Source organism: Martes martes (assembly GCF_963455335.1).
Source record: "Martes martes genome assembly, chromosome: 8".
Classification (NCBI taxonomy): Eukaryota; Metazoa; Chordata; class Mammalia; order Carnivora; family Mustelidae; genus Martes; species Martes martes.
In genome coordinates this window covers 118,861,446-118,887,519 of record NC_137895.1, presented here as the reverse complement: position 1 = coordinate 118,887,519, position 26,074 = coordinate 118,861,446, and the positions used below count along the sequence as shown (strand labels likewise).

The window sequence follows — 26,074 nt, the reverse complement described above, 5'->3', positions numbered from 1 at the left end:
ATGTTTGGAATCTTGAAAAGACTTTAAAATTAGTGTCTGCCTTCATTTTTGTGGCATTGTATTAAGGGTGATACCATCAAATTAGGAGGTAGGCTAGGGGTTCCGTATTCTAGGAATCTGCAATTCTGTGTCCTTAGAATAATGAGCATTTGAATAATCAAGATTCAAGCTAGCAAAACAGGTCAAAAAGATGCCTATGTTTTCTACACAATTATTTCATTGCCTCTCTCATTCGTAACAAAATTAATAGTTTAATTTGGTTAAAGAAGATTTCATGTATTCTCTTTCATATTTGATATCCTTGCAAATACCATGCTTTTGTTAGAATCCAAGCTTCTGGAGAAGTGACCAGCGTATTTTATGCAAGAATCATGTTTTTTATACTGTTGTTTAAATTAACTTTTGTTTTGTCGTGAATGAAAACCATTTAATGAAAAATAAAGTCAAGAACACTGTGGTAAGGGTGTCCAAATGAAAATCATTATTTAAAAAGTTGTAGGATATACCGTGAGCGATAAACCAGGGAAATCCACAAAACGGAGGTATTCAAATTTGTCTGCCTCCTGTGATTTGAAAATAATTTCTTAACACAACAACTAGGCAAAGAAAGTAACTATCCTCATTTTAAGACATCGTACTGATTTATTCAATGTTTTAATGATCATTTCATTCTAGGTAGGTCCAATTTTTTTTTTTAAGGAAATGAAAATCTGAGTTCTTTGCCATTAGGAAATAATTACTTTCGCCAGATGACACTTATTTAACTTAAAATCCTGTAGGGGAGAACTCATTCCTTTCCATCTGTTTAATTTGTTCTAATTCTATGGTGCGTCAATGGTAAAAAACTGGCTTTGGAAGTTTCATTAACTCTGACTACTGCGGTACTTACCAGCATGCCAGAAGCCAAATAATTCACTCCCTAATTTAACATAGTTTGTCATGAATTTAGGTACCTTAGTCAACCAACTAAATCCTATGATAGTATGAGGAAACAATGTCAAGAAAATATTGTCTTTGATGTGTCACAGGCCTGTGCTCCTTTGTATCACTGGAGAACTCTTAAACCAACACCAGAAAAGGACCCAGTTGGCACTTGCTATGTAGCGATCCAGAATTTCAGTGCGTATGCAGAATACTCTCCTTGTCGGAACAGTAAGTGATTTTATTCCTTGAAACTGTAATTTAGCTCAAGAGCCCTTCTGTGGTAGACAGTGCAGGCAATGTCAGAACACCATCGATGAGTAAAAAGAGATGGGGGGGGTAAAGGTTATGGACATCTTTTGCGATGCCTTGTTGTGACATGGGGGACAGGACACAGAATTCTGTTGATTCTCCTCCATGTTGTAGAAAATTTCATTTAGATATTTTGCAGTAGAATTGCCTGGTTCCTTATGTTAGGCCTTAAACTCTCAGTTGCTATTCAAAACTCACACTGTGACCTGAAGAATGCTGACCACCCACTTCACTTTTTAATGGCAGGAGTGGTCTTAGCTAGCTAGTGTGCTGGGAACGGGGGGCGCTCTGACATCAGCTGTCTGTCCAGCCTGTGTTGTGTTGTGTTGTTGTTGTTGTTGTTGTTCTTCTTCTTCTTCAGAGGAAGAGAGAACATGAGTGGGAGGGAGGGCAGAGAGAGAGGCAGAGAGAACCTTAGGCAGACTCCACACCCCACACAGAGCCCAACATGGGCTCCTTGAGATCATGGCCTGAGCTGAATCAAGAGTTGGACGCTTAACCGACTGAACCTCCCAGGCATCCTGCAGCCTGTGTTCTTGACAGCTGTTGCTTTCTTTGGCAGTTGTGTGCTCCGTTATCTGCATGATACATGTCTCTCCTTTAGGTGTTTAATCTCCATTTTTTAAAAAGACTGTACCCTTAGAGTGTAAGTCTCATCTGCCCAGTCTAGAGATCTTCCGGCAAAGCATCCACAGAAGCAAGCCTGTGAGCGCTATCTTTGGGGCACTGCTGTTTAATCACTTCTTGGGGGAACACCCATGGACTTGGGACAGCATTTCCAATTGGTTGATCTACTCAGTCCCTTTTGTGAATTCTTCCAGTTTTCTATTTGTTATGTCCATCGTTGGGGTTCGTCAGAAAGCAACCAATGGATTTTCATTCGTATTCTTGATAGTTTGCAAAACCACACTGAGGAAAGAAATGTCATTAGAAAGAACATTCTGGTAACTGATTTCAGGGAATTGATTTTTTAACAACCTAATCCCAAATTAGATTTCCAAAACTGTAAGTAAAATTTCACCATTTTGTGTGGTTGTTTTTTTAGATTCAAAATTAATTTTGGCACAGTAATGAACATGTATCAGAAATAAAAATGAAGATAAAGAATGGATCAATGATATCAGAGGGTTAATAAAGAAACTGCTGAGATTTAATCTGAAGATCATAGTGAAACAGCTAACTCAGATGGTTTTGGGGGAGGATTTTGGCAAAGAGAAGATTATGACTTCTGTTTTAAAATATTGAAATAAATTAGCCACTTCCTCACATCATGACAAATGTCACTGAATGAATAATCTGTGAAATTAAGATTTTATTTTAAGCAGCTTTAAAACAGAGGTTCCTTGTTGATAATGAGACTCGATTATGTATCTGTTCAACACAGTGAACACTAATTATTCTATGTTTGGGGAATAAAGCACAGAACAAGAGAAAATAAAACCCAAACTTTAAGAAACTTACATTCTACTGGGGGAAACAGACAACAAACATGTAAGTGTTCAGATCCAACAGTTCTACATCTGGGTATAGATCCAAAGGAAATGAAATCAGTATCTGAAAAAGATATCTGCCCCTCCCTGGTCACAGCAACATTGCACAGATCAGGCAAGACATGGAAACAATCTAGGCACATTCGGTGGACAAATGGGTAATGAAGACATTGTATATTATGTACAATGGAATGTTATTTAGCCATAAGAAAAAGGAAATCCTGCCATTTGTGACAACATGGATGGACCTTGAAGGCATTATGCTAAGTGAAATAAGTCAGCTAGAGAAAGACAAATACCAAAGAAAAATACCACTTATATACAAAACCTAACAAAAGCAACCCCCCCCCCAAAAAAACTCCAAACTCATAGATACAGAGAACAGATTGGTCATTGCTCAAGGTGAGGGGTGGGGAGATGGGTCAAAGTGGTGAAGGTAGTCAAAGGGTACAAACGTCCAATTATAGGATAAAGACCGCGGGAGCTGTAAAGTCGAGCAGGGTAACTATAGTTATGAATACTGTGTCGTAGGGGCCCCTGGGTGACTCAGTGGGTTAAAGCCTCTGCCTTCGGCTCAGGTCATGATCTCGGGTCCTAGGATCGAGCCCGCATCAGGCTCTCTGCTCAGCAGGAAGCCTGCTTCCCCCTCTCTCTCTGCCTGCCTCTCTGCCTACTTGTGATCTCTCTCTCTGTCAAATAAATAAATAAAATCTTTTTAAAAAAGAATATTGTATATTTGAAAGTTGCTAAGAGAGGGGATCTTAAAAGTTCTCATCATGAGGAAAAAATTTATAATGATCTGTAGTGATGGGTGTTAACTAGACTTACTGTAGTGATCACTTTGTAGTATATACATATAGCAAATCATGATGTTATATACCTTGGAATAATAATATGTTTTATGTCTATTATATATCAATGAAAAGAATGTTTCTTAAAGAATAAATATAACATCAGATAGCGAAAAGTGCTATAAAGAAAAATATAATAAGGCAAGCGAGTAGGGAGGGACATGGCCTGCCTCGGTAAGGGGAGGGGCTTTTTGAGACAGGATCACAGGAAGGGCTCTCTTGGCAAATGGCTGTTGGAGAGGGCAAGAGGGAGCTTCCCAGGCACAGGCAACAGCCAACAAAGGCATATTTTGAGTCATGTCCCGCTCAGCGTGCTGTGTTCCTTGGTTCAGTGTGAGGTCATTTCTATTATGCTAAAGATAAAAGTCAGGTAGAGAGAGAAATAAAATCCTGGATTTACTTCGAAAACTAATGGTAAAGCTGCGATTTAACAAAGAGTGTGTTTCATCAGTCCTGTTCGTATCACATTTTCATGACTTGCTACAAAGGCTTCCCTAGCACAGTAAACTATAAATAGCTGAAATGATGAGTCGATCTTGCACACGCTTCTTGCCTTGCTGATCTATCATACTCTTCAACTAGCATGGGGGGTGATCGTTTATATAACTTGTCACTGCCTCTTGTTCTGCCTTTTTGACCGAGTGTCTCTGTGATGAGAGCACTCAAGTCAAAACACAGCACATGGCACTTAGATATGAGTCTGAGCCCTTCTCTGAAAATAAGCAGTCCTGTAGCAGTCCTGTGTCTTGAGTGACACGGGCACATTATAATGCCAATTTACTTACTGTTTATTTTCCTAAATAAAAGAACAACTTGACGAAGGTAAATATGGAGTTTATGTGGAATTGCGGAATAGCTAAATAAATTGCCAAAAATTCTTTCAACTCTAGTACACAGCTATAGTTTTCATATTCCTCGTGGTCACTCTCTTACTACAAATACTTCTTCCTCCTTAAATTCACTCAAGGAGCGGACTTCCTGTCCTTCCCCTGGGAGTTCACAGTTCATTAACACAAAGCCAGCTTGTTCAGGAGCATATGGTCAATATCACAGAAGGAACATCAGCAATATTATTTTCAAAAGAGAATTTAAAGAACTCTCTCATGCTCATTCCATACTACAAACATACCCCACTGATAGGTTAAGTAATATGGGAACGAATCTGCCCATTCATATTCATGACATGCCTACAGCTCTTAGGATCATTCATAATTCAGGGGAGGATTATTTACATGCGGTCTTCCAACAAATAGTAGTGAGTGATCAGCATGATTCCCTGGATTCCTGAGTTCATTCTGGGACATAATTGTAAGGTTTATAGATGCTCCGAAGTTCCAGGAAAATAGATTCTTTTAGGTCTCATGAACGACAACTCTAAGAAAAAAATCACCTCACATTCTCTTCTAACCACTGCTTCAAATAAACATTTGGAGTTGGTTATTTTCCCCATGAGTTTCATAAAAAATTAGTATTTTCTCTTAATTTTTTCAGTTTCCTGTTTTGAAGAAAATAATTTCCCAAAATGGTCATATTTCTTCCTTTTTGAATAATTTACAATATTAAAAATGAAAGGAAGACTTGCTTTTAAAATGGATTTCTAAAGAGGTTTGTGCATTAGAACAATATGTTTTCAAATATACTCAAGATTACATATATATGTTTACATAATCATACATCACGTATTCATATAGAAATATTTACACACATGAACTTCCAGAAAATTGGTACCCAGACATCAGAAGTTATACAGATGAACCTTTAGGGAACTTTGTAGCATTCAGAACTATAAATCATAAAATATAGTTTAAAATATGGAAGAAATTTCATAAAAATACAGTGTAAGATGTTGTGCACTTAAAAATTGCAGAGGGTAAATCTCACATTAAAATGTTTTTACCCGGGGCGCCTGGGTGGCTCAGTGGGTTAAGCCGCTGCCTTCGGCTCAGGTCATGATCTCAGGGTCCTGGGATCGAGCCCCGCATCGGGCTCCCTGCTCAGCAGGGAGCCTGCTTCCTCCTCTCTCTCTGCCTGCCTCTCTGCCTGCTTGTGTTCTCTGTCTCTCTCTCTGTCAAATAAATAAATAAAATCTTTAAAAAAAAAAAAAATGTTTTTACCCACAAAAACAAACAAGGGGACACGAGAATTTTTTTGTAGGTGATAGAAATCCTTGTTACTTTGATTTTGATGATGGTTTCATGGGTGTATGCCTATGTCCAAACTCATCAAAATGCACATATTAAAATATACAGGTTTTTTGTATATTAAGTATACCTGAATAAAGCTGAAGGGAAAAAAAAAAAAACCTTAGCTTTTAAAAAAACCCACAAGGCATTAATGGACATTAGAATTAAAAACAGATATTATCATAAAAAATACCATGTATTCGATAGAACAGTGTATTATAATATACAGGGAGCATCTGGAGGAGAAGAATGGATGATGACAATGCTAAAATTACCTAAGGACTAACCAAGGCAAGGAAAAAACAGAAGACATTCTAGAAACAGCTAGAAAGGCCAGATCTATCAAAAAGCTTCTGAAATAGGCACACTAGCCTATACATTTTTCCTATGATGTTCATTTCCTTTCCTGCTCTTATTTTAGTTTCCATTCAGGAATATCCTTGATAAAAAAGGAGTAATTATTTGCAAGTTCATACCAACCTACATAATGATTGAGATGCCCCCCAATGAACTACATTTTGATTTTATGCTAAACAATTTAGAAGCTGTAGACCGGAGGAACCTGGGTGGCTCGATGGGTTAAGTGTCTGCTTTCAGCTCAGGTCATGATCCCAGGGTCCTGGGATCGAGCCCTTCATCTGGCTCCCTGTTTAGCCGGGAGTCTGCTTCTCCCACTCCCACTTCCTCTGCTTATGCTCTGCCTCTCTCTCTCCCTCTGTGTCAAATAATAAATAAAATTTTTTAAAAAAAGCTGTAGACAGCTTTTAGTAGACAGTACTAAATTCCTGATCCTAATGTCCTAGAAACCTTATAACAATCTCCTGCGAATCCACTGGTTGACCTGCCCATAATCTTAAAAACAGTATGATAAAGACCTATTGGACATTCAGTTAGTGAATTCTATTGGATAGAGTGCAAAATAAGCCATTACTAGAGGGTTTTCTCTTTTGAAAACACTGATACTCCAGTGCACCCATGCGATTCATTGTGACCAAAAATACAATTTCCAAATGTACCTAACTCATGATAATAGAATAATTTCAGGGGCACCTGTGTGGCTCAGTGGTTTAAAGCCTCTGCCTTCAGCTCAGGTCATGATCCCAGGGTTCTGGGATCAAGCCCCACATGGGGCTCTCTGCTCAGCAGGGAGTCTGCTTCCTCCTCTCTCTCTCTCTGCTCTCTGCCTACTTGTGATCTCTCTCTCTGTCAAATAAATAAATAAAATCTTAAAAAAAAAAAAGAAGAATTTCAAATGAATTTCCTTTTGACGATCATTAAAATTGGAATCCTTTTGGTGTCCTCAGCAGAAAGTATCTGCCCAGGTGCCCATGATTACCTCTCTTTTTCTCAAGGGATTTCCTTAGGAATGACACGTGTGGCTTCCCACAGAACACGCAGCAGCTCGGAAAAACACTACCGCCACTTGGGCAATGCAGAACATAGCTGAGAGAAGGAGAGTTTATTTCTTCAAACAAACATGTGTTGTAAAGCCCAAATATAATGTCTCCAAGGGACGTTATTCCTAGTGATCTTACTACAGAAACTCAATGATATTTAGGACAAGAAAATAAATGGAAATATATTTCAGAACTCACTCAGATTGAATTTTAAAAAATACAAAACACATATTGGTCATTTTAAATTTAGAAGTCTATAGAGAAAACAACAGAATATACTGAATTGGTTATTAAAATGTCTTGGAAATGATGATGTTATAACATTTCTATATTTTGATCACTCTAGGTAATGCTGATCCAGAAGGCCAGGGTTACTGCCAAGCAGGATTTAGTCTGGATTTTTATAAGGTGAATGCCTTTGGTCTTGTAGCTTCTAATATTCGTTTTATCTGTTTGTTTGGTTGGGTTTTTTGGGTTTTTTGGCTTCTGTCTCCCACTCCCATCCCCAGCCCCATAAACCACCACCACCAAAAGAACCTTTAAGGTATATATCTGGCCTGTTTGGGCAACTTCTTCAAATATTTTTGTTTGCTTTTTATTTTCATTAATCTATGCAGATGACAAACTATTAAAATAGCACAGAAATACATATGAGGAAAAGCAACAGTCTTTCTTCCCATCTCTTGTGATAGTCGTTTTATTTGTGTGTGTGTGTGATAGTCATTTTAAATGAAAAAATCTCAAAAACTCCGTGAGAGAAATGTGCTTCCCCCCCCCCCAAAAAAAATCACAAGAATCAATAAATTGCTTTATCTTGTAGCTATAACTCACTGGTGAGATTTAACATTAGTGTCAAAATTCACACATCCTCTCACAAAATTAAAAACAGAGATGCCTAGTAAGACAAGAGGGGACAAAGATTTCATCGTTATGAGAATAGTATAGAAAAAATTCTTTAGCGCACAAAGTTCATTGCCTTTTTTATCATTGTCTTTTTTCCCCTCCACTGAAAGTTAAGGATGGAGAGGTTGGAAGGTGGGGTTTTAAAGAGAAGGAAAAATTTGTATTTGCTAGCCTGGAGTTTTTGCTTTCTCTCCTGAGAGGGGGCAAAGGGGCTGGTTAGAGATGTATGGATAAAATAAGCGTTACTGTGGCCTTGAGATAAATAGAACACGAATTTTCTTTTTGTGGCCAAAGCTCAAAAGATCATGTCTGCTAAATTACACAGCATTAAACTTGTATATATTTTGCTTACCTGAGGCAGTGCCAGAGCACCAAATTTATATATCCTCAAGGGAGAGAATTCAACTTAGGTAATGGAGTCAAATGAAAATTATTTAATAGGTTAACACACTAAATAGTGGAAAGCAAGAATAGGAAATAAAATGAGCTGCATGCCTCCGACAGAAGGGCCTCATTTAAAAATTGCTTTTTTATGTATAACAAATTGTGAGAGCAATGCCTATTCACAATGATTTATCACTTAAAAAAAAAAGTCTGGAGGGTTGGGGTGGCTGGGTGATGGACATCAGGGAGCATAGTGATATGGTGAGTGCTGTGAATTGTTTAAGACTGAATCACAGACCTGTACCCTTGAAACAAATAATACATTATATATATATATATTTTTTAAGTCTGTTTTCCTTTTCTAATCGTTGCTATTTCTGTTTTGTAGAATGGAGACCTCATAGTAGGAGGACCGGGAAGCTTTTATTGGCAAGGTACGTTCCACTAGCAGCGAAGAAATGCCCATTTGTTGTTACTAACAAGGAGATGAGGCACAAGGAACAATCCAATGTTGACCTTTTATTACATTTATTTTTTTTATCCATGTTCGTAATTCCCCAAATGATTGAGCTATCATTTCCCCTTGAATGTTATATAAATGATATTTTAAGATACTGCTGCAACTTAATTAATTCACCAAGTATTCACAGAGGCTGCGCCAGGCTTTGTGCTAGATGTTGGGGATACAGTGATGAGTAAAGACAGACATTGTTCCTACCCTCACAAGGTTAATACGTGGGGGAAGGTGCAGGCATTCGTCTAGCACTCATGCAAGTACGAGACACTCCACACATGGTCCTTGCTGTGAAGGACAGGTATGTCATGATGGAGCGGTTAGAGTGGAGAAAGCTTCTCCCAGGATGGCCCTTGCAGATGTTTTGTCCTCTGTGACTGAAATTACAACCTGTGCTCTGCTTAGGTAGCCTTGAGCTAGGTGCAGGACAGCATCAGCCTGCACAGGCTGATGCCTGCTAATCCTTACAAAGGTGTTACATCAGCAGCTGCCCTAAAGTCAACTAACTTGAAAGCAAGCAACCCTGAAGAGAGATCTAAACTTTGCTAGGAGGTAACTAGCAAAGAGAGAAGGGACTATATGGGAAGGTTCTATGATCTGAAATTGAACAGTCAGGTGAGAGGAAGGGAAGCCAGGGTGACCAGAGTCAGGAGATCGGGGAGGAGCTGCTGAGAGGTATGGAGCAGGACCCTTGGCCATGAAGGGCTTGCTTGCAGGCCAATGTAAGCAGCTTTGTCTTTATCCTGAAAACAATAAGAAGTCCCTGGTAGATTGCAGGAGTTTAAAAAGATGGCCTTAGCTACATTGTTGCTTGTCTTGAGAATAATGGGAAACGGTTGGAGAGTTTTAAGCATGGGATGCTATGATCAGATCTGTGTTTTGAAAAGATCACTCTGGCTGCTATGTGGAAAATGGATTAGAGTTGGCCAAAGTGAGGTATCAGCAAAGCCATTACAAAGTGATAAGTCTGTTATAAGTTTATAAGGTAAACTAACTATAAGGTTTAGTTAAAGATGCTTGCTACTTAGAGGGGTAATAGTACAGATTGAATAGGAGGAGAAATTAGAGGATGCTTTGGAGGGAAAACAAGCTGCCTAGCTAATGGGTTGGATATATGAGGGTGAGGGAAGGGAGGGGAGGGGAGGATGCCCAGCATAACTTTCTGACTTTTGCATTTGCGTGGGTATACGTGGGTCCCACTCACTGAGATGAGAACAGGTTTGGAGTGGGATGGAGAGGGAAGACTGTGAGTTTGCTTTGGGTTTTGTTGAATATGAAAATGTTTGAGATATACAAGGCTTTTCACATTAGTGTTTAGATGTATGGGCTTCAGGTCTGAGAAGATATCTAGGCTAAAATACAAACCTCCGTCACTTGTGTATTGGTAACAGGTAAAGCCATGGGTGTGGATGGGATGCCTACAGAGAAATGATGGAGAATATTCACTGAATTTTGGCTGTAACATTTAGAATAAAGATAGAGCAGGCTATGAGACAGGTGAATAGTTGAGTGAAGATTTTCTTTTAAAATGGAAAACACCAGATCATATTAAAAAGCCAAAGGAAGAGTATAAATATTGGGAGTCTGAAAAAGATGCTGGAGTAAGAGGACCCTAAGCTCCCCTTGTCCCACAGATACAACTAGAAAACACTCCTATCAGTGTCAATAGCCCAGAAAACAGCCCCAAGATTGGCAGAACAAACGCCACAACTAACTGTAGAGAAGAGGCCATACTGAAGAAGGGAGGTAGGGCGAGGATGTGGTAGGGAGCTAACCAGACCCCTGGGGCTGCCCATGGGAGGGAAGGACACTGCAGGGCCAGAGAAGGGAGGGAAATAGGCTATCATGTCAGGGATCCCTCAGGGGGATGACAAATCCCTATTATATTGGCTTTGAAAACCAGAGGGACTGCCTTTCGTGAGTTCTTATGACCAATGGGACTTAAAACCTGGAACTTTAAAAATCAGTGAACTCGGCTCTGGGAGAACCAAACAGGCAAGAGGAAACTGAGTCCGTCTCTAAAGAGACAGCACAATAAACAGCCCCTAGGGAGATACAGCATAGAAGCTGCAGTTTATAAAGTAACTGGGATCCACAGGAAGGAGAGTTGGCTACTAAACTCAGAGTGAGCGCTGACAGAGCACAGACAGTTGGAGAAATTCTCCAGAAAGAAAGGAGCTGACAGGTGCTATTTCCTCCCAAGACCCCCAGCATAAACACGCCACCTTGCAGCGTGGTGGTGCTGCCAATACTCACTACCGAACTTGCTAACACCATCAGTCCACCCTTTGCACAGACGTCAATCTGTTCCCCTCCAGCCAGACCAGCCTCAGTCCCAGTTGCTGCAGGTCCCCTCCCACAGACCAGCAAAACACTTGTTAATGCTTTGCCTCCTGCCCCCATGCACTTGGAGCATCCACCCCTCTAACACTCTTGACCAGAAGACATCCAAAGTGGTGCCACCAGCCTGGCAGTGTGCCGGCAGCCTTGACAGGGGCCAGCAGCACTCCACAGTGGCTCTTGGCCTAGGGAGAGGAAAAAGTAACCACACACACCTGTCAGACTGTGGCCCCAGCAGTGGGCAGACACCTGCTGTGGGGGACAGACACTGCTGTGCCCACCAGTGAGAGTTTCTCAGGCAACAACATGGGGAAAGTTCAGTGATGCTGCATCTCTGGCAAATGCCTGGTCTGACTCAACTCAAGCCCAAGGCGGCCCCAGACTGGCCCACTAACAGCAGAGGGACCAAACCCTGCCCACAACAGGCAAAGAGAGTCACTGTGGATGCCTGGACTGAAGGAAAAGTAGCTCAGCCACAGCAGCAGGGCATATACAACACACGTAGGAGACACTTCGGAAGTGCCAAGTTCTCATGAACCGGTGACACTGCTGTGTCGAGCTCCTCTGTTTCATAAGGCCACTACTTTCAAGAGCAGGAGATGTAGCTGACTTTCCTAGTACACACAAACAGACACAGAGACTTGGACGAAATGAGGAGACAGAGGATTATGTCCCAAATGGAAGAGCGGGACAAATAGCACAGTATGAGACCTAAGCAAAATGGAGATAAATAATATGCCCAATGAAGAATTTAAAGTAGTAATGATAAAGATACACATGGAACTTGAGGAATGAGTGGAGGACATCAATGACCCTTATCAAAAAGGTAGAAAACATAAAAAGGACCAATCATAGATGAAGAACTCAATAAATGACATTAAAAATACGTGAGATAAAATAAATAATAGACTAGAGGAAGCAGAAGAACAGATCAGTGACTTGGAAGACAGAGCAATGGAAAGAAATCAAGTGACAAGTGAGGGGAAAAAGTAATGCAAAATGAAAAGACTTCAGGAATTCAGTGACACCATCAAGCATAATGACTTTCACATTATAGGGATCCCAGAAGAGAAAGAAAAGGGGGCAGAAAATTTATTTGAAGAAATAATAGCTGAAAACTTTCCAAATCTGGGGAAGGAAACAGAAATCCAGATCCAGGAGGTACAGGGAGTCCCCAGTAAAATCAATGGAAGGAGGTGCACACTAAGATGCATAAGTTATTGAAATGGCAAAAAATAACGTATCAATAGGATTTATTCACAGAACTAGGACAAACAATCCTAAAATTTGTACAGAACTACAAAAGACCCTGATTAGCCAAAGCACTCTTGAAAAAGAAAAGCAAAACGAAGGTATCACAATTCCAGATTTCAAGTCATACTACAAAACTGTAGAAATCAAAACAGTATGGTACAGGCACAAAAATAGACACATAGGCCAATGGAACAGAATGGAGAGCCCAGAAATAAACTCATGATTATATACTCAGTTAATCTTCAACAAAGGAGGCAAGAATATCCAATGGGAAAAAGACAGTCTCTTCAAAAAACGGTACTGAGAAAACTAGACAATTACATGCCAAAGAATGAAATTGGAGCACTTTCTGACACTATACACAAAAATACACTCAAAACAGGTCATGGACCTAAATGTGAGACCTGAAACCATAAAAATCCTAGAAGAGAGCACAGGCAGTCATTTCTCTGACATCGGCCATGGCTACATTTTCTACGTATGTCTCCTGAGGCAAGGGAAACAAAACCAAAAATAAAGTATTGGGACTATTTAAAAATAAAAATCTTCTGCATGGCAAAGGAAGCAATCAATAAAACTGAAAAAGAACCTACTAAATGGGAAAAGATATTTGCAAATGATAAACCCAATAAAGAATTAGTATCCAAAATATATAAAGAACTTCTACAACTCAACACCAAAAAATATTCCAATTAAAAATGGTCAGAAAACTTGAACAAACATTTCTCCAAAGACACACAGATGCCAAAAGATGCATGAAAAGATGCTTAGTATCAGTAATCATCATGGAAATGAAAATCAAAACCACAATGAGATATCACCTCACACCTAGCAGAATGGCTATAATCACAACAGAAGAAGCAACAAATGTTGGCAAGGATGTGGAGGAAAAGGAGCCCTGATGCACTTTTGGTGGGAATGCAAACTGGTGCAACCACTGTGAAGCGTTCCTCTGAAAATTAAAAATAGAATTACCAAATGATCCCATAATTTCACTACTGGGTATTTACACAAAGAATATAAAAACACTAAATCAAAAAGTTATATGCACCCCTATGTTTATTTCAACATTCCTTACAACATCCTAATTTTGGAAGCAGGGCAGCCGTGCATCAAGAGATGGATGGATAAAGAAGTGGTATATAAACAATGGAATACTATTCAGCCATGAAAAAGAATGAAATCTTGCCGTTTGGCTCTCCATGGGTGGATCTAGAGAGTATATTACTCAGTGAAATAAGTGAGTCATAGAAAGACAAATTCTATTATTTCATTCATATGTGGAATTTAAGAAACAAAACAAATGAACAAATTTTAAAAAGAGAAAAATCAAAACACAGACTCTGACTATAGAGAACAAACTGATGGTTACCAGAAGGGAGGAGGGGGGCAAGGGATGAGTGAAATATGTGAAAGGGATTAATAGTACATTTCTTTTGACAACCACTGAGTAATGAATAGAATTGTTGTATCACTACGTTATACACCTGAAACTAATATAACACTGTCAACTATACTGGAATTAAAATAAAAAATAAATTAATAAAAAACTACAATTTTTTTTTTTAAAAAAAACCAGTGGAAGAGATCTGGGAGATGGGTTTATGGTACAACTGTATGTGAAATTACTGTTACGCTTCATTCATATATATATATATATATATATATATACATACACACAACTATGAACATCAAATAATTAACATTTCAGTCTTAAAAAATTATTTTGTAAATTGAAAAATTGTATTTTATGCAGCAAATGGTTAAAAGTAAAAATTATGTGTGTTTAAAAAGATTTTCTTCTAATTCACTTGACTAGATCATCAATCTAATTCACTTGATTAGATACTTTTTTCCTTTCCTTAAGTTAAAATGTCAGATACTGATGATTTGCCAAAAAGTAACCATACCAAGGAGATTTAGAAGCATTGTCTGTGATAGGTAATGTAAAATTTTATTTAGGCTTGAGATTATAATGTATATTGAAGCAGCTAAAGGAAACAGACAAAGGCAGTGTGTACATGGGAGGTGGGAAGGGGGTATTTAGATTTAAACCAAAGAAAATTGGCAAATTCTGTAGACATTGTTCAAAGTCATTTCAGGCACAGTCACTGGGAAATATTTATGGTCAGATTTGATAATTTTATTCCTTTTGGACTTCAAACAGAAAGAGTATGAATTATCACTAAATTCCCAAAGAATAATTTGGCTTTCAAACTAATATTAATATTAGTTTATATTGATATATTACTACTAATATTATTAATATTAATATTAAATATTAGTTTCTTGAAATCCTTTCTCCAGTTTTCTCCCAAAAAGCATGAGATCACACTTGTCCCTTAGATGTCCATTATAAATATAGGAATGCATGGAAATTGTGGTGGAAAATTGCTGGCCATCTTCTGGTTATTTGACCACCCCAATATGATCGTATTTCAAGGCTTTTAATAGTGACTTTATTTGGGAGATATTAGCCAGTTCTTAGCATATCACTGTTGGCAGCCATGGATTCCTTTTTTTTTTTTTTTTTTTCTAAAATTCTGGATCTCACTGGACCTCATAGCCTCCCATTGTCATAAAATTTATTCTCTATGTATACATTTTAGCATAACAAATAAAGGGCTCAGAGGTTATGTAATTCCCTCCCTTACATAACTGATAGATTTCACAATCTATTAATTAAGTGATTTAGATTTAATCTGTATTTTGTGAGAACACAAAAAATTTTCTTAGAATGCCAAAGAAGACCTTGGTTGTAATGACAAATACCCTGAAAGCAAAACCACCTGACTTGAGGGAAACCACTCATGCTCCCTGGGCCTCAGTTTCCCCACCTATAAGAAGTCATGTTTTGGCTAGGTGATCTCAAAATTAGATGATGTTTCTTCTAGCCACGATGTTCCATATTAAAAATTTAATCCAGGGGTGCCTGGGTGGCTCAGTGGGCTAAGCCTCTGCCTTTGGCTCAGGTCATGATCTCAGGGTCCTGGGATCGAGCCCTACATCGGGCTCTCTGCTCAGCAGGGAGCCTGCTTCCTCCTCTCTCTGCCTGCCTCTCTGTCTACTTGTGATCTCTGTCTGTCAAATAAATAAATAAAATCTTTAAAAAAAATTTAATCCACAAATTTTGCCAACAAGGTGTCTTTATTCAGATATTTTTCCCATTTGGAGATGAAGTATGTATTGCGAAGGCATTGGGAAGACAGATAAAATTATGTAGTTCATCTTTGGTTCTTCTGTCAGAATAGAAAGTTCTATCTACCTTGCAGTTTGGCAGGTGGGAAAATTCATCATCAAAATGCAAGCAATTCCATGATTATTTTCAGGGGAGGATACGTTATTCAGATTCTGCCCAAGGAGGGCATGCCTCTTGCATTTGTTCAGCTAATGTATTCATTTGTTTGAACACAGGTCAGGTGATCACTGCCAGTATTGCCGATATCATTGCAAATTACTCATTCAAGGATATTCTAAGGAAATTGGCTCGAGAAAAACAGACGGATGTGGCTCCAGCTTCCTATGATGATAGTTACCTTGGTGAGAATTGTTGCTCAACCTGTTTGTTGTCCTCATAAGCCAAACATATTAAATGTAGATGCAAATTTTATTCCTCACTTATCTAATATTATTCTGCAACTTACGCAGATTTTCATTCCTTGCTAGCTTAGAATGGACTTTCTTTTTGTCGAGCCATATTATAAGTCTTTTCTTTAGATTCGGCCTACTTTATAGATTCTGTAACAGATTCTTTCTGCAAGTTCAACAACCATTTTTTTATTTTAAAAATTTCAATAAATTAGACTTAAGTGGATACTTCCTTCACACAATAAAACACTGGCCTCAGCCCCAAAGTCAGTATCTTACTTACTGGGGGATTTTGATGGTTGCTTTTGTGTTTTGATTTAGGCTGTAGTATGCAGTTATGCAATCAAACACCAACCATCATAGTGTGTTGCACATAAAATATTTTGCCAATTGTAGAGAGTATGAATTAGTGGGGCTGCCCAGTGCTATAGGGGCAACATGCTAGCGGTCCTTTCTAGTTTTTAGAGCAATAACAAAAGACCTTCTAGTTGCTAGAATGTTGTCAAAATGTATTATATGCAAACCATACACCCTCGTTGCCCCTCTGTTGATTGCTTGGCATTGGCATTTTGATTGCTTGATAAATTAATCAAAATGTAGTTATATTTTTTACCTCACCTCACTTTAGAGGTAAGTGCAATTTGGGAAAACCATCCTTAAAGAAATTAGGAAACAGACCTTCTTGATGATCAGAAGCAGCAAAACCTGAGCACAAAGGACACCTTTCAGAGTGTCACCTCTGATCCTAATGAGTCAGCAACCCTAAAATGCGGTGGCCCCCATTTACACTTTAAGGTGGATTATGAAGCATCCCTCAGAATAGGAATTGTGCTGCCAGGCCTCAGAAGAAGCAGATTGATTACACTTCCAGGAGTTAGTACAGAACCGCTCATATTGGTTTCACTAACTTTTCCCTCTGCAGAACCCTAAACTTTTATGTTACAATATTTGTCGAGATTTCTGAGCAAAGCAGTACTATGGTAATTCTTTTGTTTTTCTAGATATAGCTCATTTGTAAAGCCTTCAAGTGTGATTGGTTTTTCTTTTCTTTAACACAGGATATTCAGTTGCTGCTGGGGAATTTACTGGAGACTCTGAGCAAGGTGAGAGACATTATTGAATGTAAGGCATTTATAAAGCACGAGGAAAGATAAGGTGACCTAAAAAGCCCCTTTATAAATGTAATTTTCTTCACTACACAAAATGTATAAAAATGGAATCCCAGAATGTATATGATAACAATCTATAGAAAAACAAACAAAATACACTTCAACACAGCTTTATAAGTCTCAAGAAATTCCGTAAGACTGAATATCCATCTTTATAAAATGTAATTAAGCAACAAAACACAAGTACAGTAATCCCATGTTATGCATAAAAAAATAAGGGGATTAAATGGCCTACACAAAAGCTATGCTGTTAGTGAGAGAGCAAACCTGAAAAATCAACATTTCCCATCTTTAATTTAATTTCTGGGATCTCATGTTAGACATATCCATACTAAACTCCCTACTGGACTCCAAAACATCTCCATGTTATTTCCTTTTCCCCTTTGGACATGCTCAAGCCCAAAATAATGGAATGAATTAACTCCTATTCTTATATATGCCCCTCACCTCTGTCCTCTATATCTTGAGAAGGCTGTCATCCCTGGTTTCAAGCCACTGAGTCTGAAGCCACTCTAATTTCCAGTGGTCAAATGCTACTTTTTTTTTTTTTTTAGTATAATTTCAATTGTCATCTCCTCCAGAAATCCTTCTTTCACTTCCTTCTGTAAACTCCTATCTCATCTCATCTCATTTTTCTCTCTCGTAAGGCATTTAGCTTTCATTTATTTGTGCAATATTTCTTGAGCACCTACTCTACGCCAGGCTCTGTGTTAAGTGCTGAACACACAGCGGCGAACAGATGGTCCTTGCACTGAGTTTATGGTCCTAGTGCGGCTGATAGGCATTAAAGAATAACCTAAAATACCTGATTAAAAATTGTAGTAGCAGGGCGCCTAGGTGGCTCAGTGGGTTAAGTCTAAGCCTTCGGCTCGGGTCATGATCCCAGGGTCCTGGGATCGAGCCCCACATCGGGCTCTCTGCTCGGCGGGGTGCCTGCTTCCCCCTCTCTCTCTGCCTGTCTCTCTGCCTACTTGTGTTCTCTGTCTGTGAAATAAATAAATAAAATCTTTGTTAAAAATTGTAGTAAGTGCTAGAATAAAGTTCTAGACATAAAATGAATCCAACCCTCATGACCTAATCACCTTTCAGAAACCCTGCCTCCTGAGACCATCGCATTAGGGGTTAGGTTTCAATACTACGAATTTTGGGGGGGACACAAATATTCAGTCCATGGGAATACCTAAGACTGGTATTGGTTATTGAATGACTCAATCATCAATCAATCAATATTTCCATCTTGTTTCATATGAACCTTAACTACTTTTTACTAATGTGTTTTAATGAACTCACAAAGCATTAAAAGTAAATGAAATGCGGCCATCCCTAGAAATCATCAGAGCTCTTTTAATTGTTTCAAGTTAACAGGACCCACAAAGCAGAAATTCACAGAGAATAAAACACACTTTATGAGTGAGGTAGGGGTTGAAAAGAACATTTTTCTTTAAAAGAACATTTTTCTTGAAATATGAGCTAATTTTTAAAGGTCCTATCTTTCCATTTATTTTTTTCTTCAAGATATTAAAAGACAATCTATTGTGGTAGTTAAAAGCATGGACTTTGGACCCAGACCACTTGAGTTTCAACCTTGACTTTGCCACTTACCAGCTCTGTGACCTAGTTACCTGAATCTCAGTGCCTCTATGTCTTAATTTCTAAAAGAGGGATGGTGGTAATGATAAAGGTGATGACAATGATGATAATGGTAATGATGGTAATGATGATAATGATAAGGAATGATAAGGATGATGATGATAGTATTATCTGTATCATGGGATTCTTATGAGGATTAAATAAACTAATCCTACGTGTTCATGAACAGTAGAATAATTCCTGATACATAACAAATGCCATTTAAATATTAGCTATAAGAAGAAAGAACTCTTGGATTAGGGACCATCAGAGATAAAATTGAATTCCTAGTACCTTAGAAGAGTCAAATCTTATAATCACTCAGTGATTAAGCAAAGAAAACTGTAAAATATGCCAAGTGATTTTAAACATGACATTAAACTCTTGGTAAGTTCCCCACCCAGTACAGCATTTAGTCCTGACTCATGGAAATTAATAGGGAGTTTACCCCAAAGATACAGATGTAGTGAAAAAAGGGCCATATGTACCCCAATGTTCACAGCAGCAATGGCGACCATTGCCAAACTGTGGAAAGAGCCAAGATGCCCTTGAACAGACGAATGGATAAAGAAGATGTGGTCCATACTTACAAGGTTTACCATGAATTACTGAAATGGATCTAAGAAAAATTTCCCCTCCCAACTGAATATCTTTATAGTTGAGTGACAGTTCTAACTCACCTTAAACTCCAAACAATTTCCCCATCTTGATCATTTTTAAATAGTTATGAACATTTTAAACCAACATTTACTTTTAATAACTCCTAGTGTCGTGACCGTATGAGCCTGCAGACCCCAATGTTACTGAGTGTGAGGGTTGTTGTCTTCTAAACGGAATTCTGAATGTTTATGGAATGCTTAGTAGTGGTTGTCATGTATTTCAAATGGGATAGTCAGTGTTTTCTGGAATCAGTCAACTCCAGTGTGTCAGATGGTGGTTTGCTGTTACATGCCAATTTAATTCATACTAAATAAAGATTATTGAAAACTGAGCATCGTGCTAGCTACCAGTACTGCCACCTTTCCCAGAAATCTGTCCAGAGAGCTTAGTTTTTCTGAGCCTGGTTGTGTTCTTCAAGGACATGCTTCACCTTCCCTCCGATTGCTACAGTTGAGCAATCCATGCTCCCGTGTAAAGTTAACCTCTACAGTTTGCACCAGGCTCCATTCCCTCTCATGAATCAAAGAAGGAACTCCAGCCATTCCTGATTCTCTATCTCATATCATCAGGGTTTTCTTTTCTTTTTTTTTTTTTTATCATTCCCATGAATATACAAGCATACTGTTATTTTTCACATCTTAAAAACAAAATCTCTTTTTCCACTTCCCCCTCCAGCAAGCCCCTGTATTCTCTGCTTCAAAAGACCTGTCACTCTTCTCCGCCTGTATCTCTGTCTACCAGTTCGACTACCCCGCTCCTCTTAAAGTCACTGCTCAGCTGAAACAGCTTCTGTCAAGCAAACCAGAGGCCTCCATGCAGCTCATCTTCCTTAACCATTAGGGAGCATTTGACAGAGTTCATCACTACCTCCTCATTTCTTCATTTGACTATCCAGTGCTGGCAGCTCCTTCTCCTTCTCCTTCTATTTTATTGACTCCCCTTTAATTTCTCTCATCTCATTGAAGTGTCCCAGGGTTAAATATTTGGACTGTTTCCTTCCTCTTTGAATTGTGGTAATCTCATCCTGTCTCAGTTATTTTTCCAGCCTATACTGAATTCCAGGTCCATGGTACTTCTCCAGATTACACTGAATTCTAGGTTCAGGGGTACATGTTCCAAGATCTAGAACCTCAAACTCAATACTCAACATCTCTATTTGAATAGCTGTCTCAAACTTAATGTGCTCATGAGCAAACTCCTGACCTTCCCCCCGAAACATGGCCTACCCTCCATCATCTCTATGACAATGCCATCCTCCCAGTTGCTCAAGCTGAACATCTTGGAAGTCAGCCCTGGACTGCACTCTTTCTCTCACATCCCATCCATATCCAAGTCATGAGCAAATCGTACTAACTAAACTCTCAAAATATGACTGGAATCTGACCACTTCTCACTTTATGCACAGCTTCTACTCTGATGCAAGTCCCCCAACTCCATTGCAGTAGACTCCTACCCAGTCTCCCTGCTTTTACCCTTGCCCTCCTGTAGTCTGTTCTAAATTCAGCAACCAAAGTGGTCCTTCAGAAACAGAAGTCAAATTGTGTAACTTCTTTGATCCAGTGATTTTTCAACTCATTCGGTCTGAAATTCAAGTCTTCACAATGACCTGAGAGACTCCATTCATCAGGCTACTAGTTAGTTTGAACTCATCTCCTACCCCTTTACATCTCATTCTCTCTCCTCCAGCCACTCTGGTCCCTTTACTGCTCTTTGAATACTCCAGAAACACTTCTACCTCAGGACCTTTGCACTTGCCATTCTTCCTGACTAGAACATACTTTTCCAACTTCTCCATAATATTTATAGCCTCACTTTCTTCAGTCTTTGCTCTAATGTCACTTTCTTGCCATATCCTTTCCTGCCAGTTGTGCCGTAGAAGTCGTAAGTCCTTCCTCATCTCCCCTCCAGCACTCCCTGTACCAATTTACTATTTGTTTTCTCTCACTCACTACACTGATCCTCTTCAAATATGCCATTTCATTGACTCTGCTTTTTAAATTGACTGTCTCTTCCAACCAGAGTATAAGTTCTGTGAAAGTAGGGAATTTTGTCCATTTTGCTCACTACTGTATACTCCATTTGCCTATAAATATTTATTGATTGAATGAATGGAATTACTACTGAAAAGTCTAACATATAACCCCAAATGAACCTTCTTTGATTATTAATGCTAACAGCATGATCACCCACCTCTTCTAGAACACTGTACACCAGATATTGATGCCAGAACTTGTGCTGTACCTTTCAGGGCAGGAGGAGGGGAAGGGAAATTCAAATGGAAGGGGATTCTCTTCCAGGTCCTTCCTATTTAAATTAAACTAAATTTTTAACCCCAATGAATCAAAAGATGCTTTAGATTTGTAGAAATAAGAACTGAAAGATCTTTGATAATCAGCAATTCCAACTCCCACCAATTACAAGTGACTGGAAAAAATGGGGTTCAGTGACACATCCAGGTATATGACAGGCCTGAGAATAACACCATTATCTTCTGAATCTAGAATAGTGCAATGAGTTATATGGACACATTCCCCCAGGTTTGCCTCTTCTGTTTCTATTAGTGAAGCTTCCCTTTTGGGGGATGCGTAACTACCAGGCGACCCACTAATTCTGCTACCAGCAAACATTTCCAAGGGGGCCAGACTTATGTCATTTATGATGGCTCTTCTTTAGGTAACTGGAATTGTTTTAACACGTTAGTGTGACAGAAGCTGTACTTTTTACACTAACACAAAAGATGTCGCCACAGTGAAAGCTGGAGAAGCCAGAGTAAGAGGTTTAGCCTACAAATCACACACAGAGTTGAGAAGCCAGGCTTGTGCTGTACAGGCAAAAACACATGGAGACCAAGTGATGAAGACTGGTAAATCTCACAGTACAACTTTTGTTCTGTTTTCCATGGTCTGTAGCAGAAGCAAAAGCAAACACAAAACCATGACTTCACACTTCCAGCTGCCCACATGATGGTTACTCCTGTAAAAGGCACTGTCTTTAACTGATGTGTTGGATAGCTTTAAAATATATGTAATCTCCCTTCTCAATGGCTAATTTTATCCCCCAGAACTGGTTGCTGGCGTTCCAAGAGGAGCACAGAATTTTGGATATGTGAGTACAAAGAATACATTGTTGGATATTTTCTTAGAGATGCAAAGAATTGTTTCATTTCACTCAACTTTTGAATGGTTTAAAATGCCTTTTAATAGTGAGCCCCTACAGATCCATGCTTGTTTGCTTACTGAAAAGGGAGGAAAACAAACTGTGTATAGGACCAGCTACAGAGTTTGTGGGACCGGGTACAAAATGAAGATGCAGGTCCCTTTGTTCAAAATTATTAAGAATTTTAGGATCACAACAGCTGGGCATTAAACCAAGGGTCGGGCCTGATGGAACATGGGGACCCGTGTGACCGTGCAGGTCACACCCACGAAGCCAGCACGATCCTTGGGCATCACCCAGGAATAATTGCAAAGGATACTGTTGCCGAAGTGCTCAGCATTTTAATATGCCTCATATGGTAGAAATGAGAAAATCAATTGTTACTGCACTTGTGTGTTAGTTTCCTGAGATGGCCACGACAAATTACCAGAAACTAGGTGGCTTAAAACAACATACAATTATTTTCTCATAGTTCAGGAGACCAGAGTCTGAAATCCCAGTGTCAGACAAGGGACCTTTTTTATCTGTTCCAGCTTTAGGTAGCCACTGCCTTTTTTTGGTGTGTGTCAGCATGACTCCAATCTCTGCCTCTACCTCCAAATAGCCTTCTTCCATCTGTGTCTATGTGTGTCCTCTCCTCTCTGATGAGGACATCAGTCTTTGGATATAGGACCCACCCTAAAGCCAGGATGATTTCATTTCAAGTTCCTTAATGTATTTCATCTACAAAGACCCTATGTCCAAGTAAGGTCCCCTCCTGACGATCTGGGCAATATGAACTTTGTAGGGATACTGTTCAGATCCATTATACCTACTGACCACAAAATTAGGAAATGAAAATCAAGAGACCTTCTGAAAAGAAAAGTTATATTTTAGACAACGTTAATTTTTTTAAAAGTCTAGTGAATGTAATATCTGCAGGTTTTAGGTTGGCTGAATAGAATTAAAAGTAATATTTTTGCTATGTGGTAACATTTAAATTTTTCTTTTTTTTTCATTAACTTATATTTTGAGACTTTCATTAAATTTATTATGTTATTATCCTTAAAAAATAAAATAAAATTTTCATTTTTTTTTGTAAAGAGCCATAATCACGAGTTTCTCATAATAACGTAAACACAGAAATGAATTTAGAAAAAAACCCTGATCCGATCAATTAACTGGCCATCAGGTTAAATGCTCTCGGCGCCCATTTGAATTCAATTTCTATTTTCCCTTTTCAGATTAGAAAGCATTCATTTTATCTGAAAGTATCACAGACTTAGCCATAAATAAAAGTTCAATTGGATTTTTTTAAAGATCATTCTTATGGGATTACATTTTTGTTTTACATAAACCTAATTATTAACTACTCTTCCCCAAATTTGAAAATGACTTAAGTTATAATTTAAAATGTTTTTTTTTTCTCCAATTCTGTCAAATGATGTAACCTCTCTAATCTCTATGATTTCAGGTTTCAATCATTAACTCTACAGATATGACTTTTATTCAGAATTTCACTGGCGAACAGGTGAGGACCTTTTAATATCAAACAGTGTCACTCAGTACTAATAGTAAATTGCAATATTAACATCAATTATTCATTCATAAAATAAAAGTTCACTGAGGACTTACTATGTGCTGGAAACTGTTCTACATGCTGGGAATATAACCGTGCATCAGACAGATAAGATCCCAGCTCTCATGCAGCAGTGTCACCAACTACTAGAATCTGAGAACAGTCCTGTTATGTTGTAGGCCCAGGTGTAGTATGCCTGGTGGTGAGTTCCTACAAAAAGACACAGGCTTCTCTTCTCATAGGCCCCACTGTATCAGTCAGAGTCAATGGGCCTATGCTCTGACTCCATTCCTCACTGTGACTGGAGCCCTCTACCCATCCCAGCATTATGTGGAGGTTGACTAGCTATCTGGTTCTGGTTCCTTCCTCCCAGGGACTGGCTGAGGTCTTATGAATGAGGGAAGTGCCTGTCAGTCTCCTAACCTAATGTGGGCTGAGATCATACTTCATCCACCACCCTGAGTTGTCCAGGGTATTGTGACTTTTTGATATTTGCCACATTTCTTTAAACTGTGAATGTGGTATGACCATCTAAGGGAGCCAGTCGTTAACTGAATCAGTTTCTCGGGCAACCCATATTTTCTCCTAACCAGAAACCCATGCTACTGAACTTCTAGGAAGCCTCACATTCAAATCTGGCCAAGTTACATCTTGACCTTCTGGATCATGGTTTAGGATCCTTGGATGCTCTACTCTTAGCTAGAGATGTAGATTTGGAATAATATATTTGTCTAGTAATTTTGATTAATAGAACTTTTTATTGAACACAGAGCATTTTTGACGTTCCTCCCAACCTGCAAAACTGGGGCTTTGGTCTATCTGTAACTCTGCAATTTTCAACAAAGCATTTAAAAATGTCCTCCGTGATACTCTTGTGGTAAATATGGATAAGTAAGGCCAGGAAAATAGTGAATTTGGATGAACTTACAAATTTTGAGCTATTCTCAAGTAATGGTAATTAATGGCTTATTGAAAATCTGGCAAGACTTCTCTTTTGTCCAGATCTCTTTCACATTTTTATCATTAGAAACTCTTCAAGCATTATTAAATTTGGCCTTTCTATAACTTCTAGTCCTCCATACCACCTAGTTCTTCAGTCTTGAACCTCAGCAGTTAATCATTAAATGATGAAATTCCTCTGAGTGAAGGCCACAATGCCACACCAAAAATAAGAATTTCACAGTAATTTTTGGAATATAGAAGAGAGGTGGGACAACTGAATTATTATTGCACAGTTAACTTATGCATTCTTTCCCTCTGCAAAGAGCATTTGGCACCTGCTAACTGTATCTTAGTCTTCAGAATACCATAATAAAAAATGCAATAGATTGGGTAGCTAAAAAACCCAACTGTTTATTTCTCACAGTTCTGGAAGGCTGGGAAGCCCAGAATCAAAAGGTAGGCAGGTTTGGACTTGAGAGTTGGACTTCTGATTCATATAGATAGCCATATTCTTGGGTCCTCACTTGGTGGAGGAGGGCTAGAGAGCTCTCTGCTGTCTCTTTTATAAGGGCACTAACTCCACTCATAAGGAGTTATGAAGTCATCACCTTCATGACCTAATCACTTCCCAAAGGCCTCACCTCCTAATACCATTATAGTGGGGGTGAAGATCAATATTTGAATTCGGGGGAAGGAAGGGACACAAACATTTGTCTATAACAATTATATATATTTGGAATAGAGAAAAGAGGTGGGAGAACTTAATTATTGCTTTATTATTGTTAACTCATGTATTCATTCCCTCTGCAAAGAGTATCTGGAA

The 26,074-nt window shown here is 38.7% G+C and overlaps 1 protein-coding gene across 3 annotated transcripts in view; it reads left to right on the top strand.

Annotated features, from left to right (window-relative positions):
• ITGA8 (integrin subunit alpha 8) overlaps nt 1-26,074 on the top strand; it is a 174,534-nt gene that overhangs the window by 24,445 nt on the left and 124,015 nt on the right. For all 3 annotated transcript variants that reach the window (XM_080810656.1, XM_080810655.1, XM_080810657.1), the window contains exons 4-10: nt 1,029-1,152; nt 7,501-7,562; nt 8,830-8,875; nt 15,964-16,089; nt 17,196-17,240; nt 22,657-22,700; nt 24,205-24,261. In XM_080810656.1, coding sequence (XP_080666782.1) covers nt 1,029-1,152; nt 7,501-7,562; nt 8,830-8,875; nt 15,964-16,089; nt 17,196-17,240; nt 22,657-22,700; nt 24,205-24,261 — 504 coding nt within the window. The remainder of the gene's footprint in view (nt 1-1,028; nt 1,153-7,500; nt 7,563-8,829; nt 8,876-15,963; nt 16,090-17,195; nt 17,241-22,656; nt 22,701-24,204; nt 24,262-26,074) is intronic.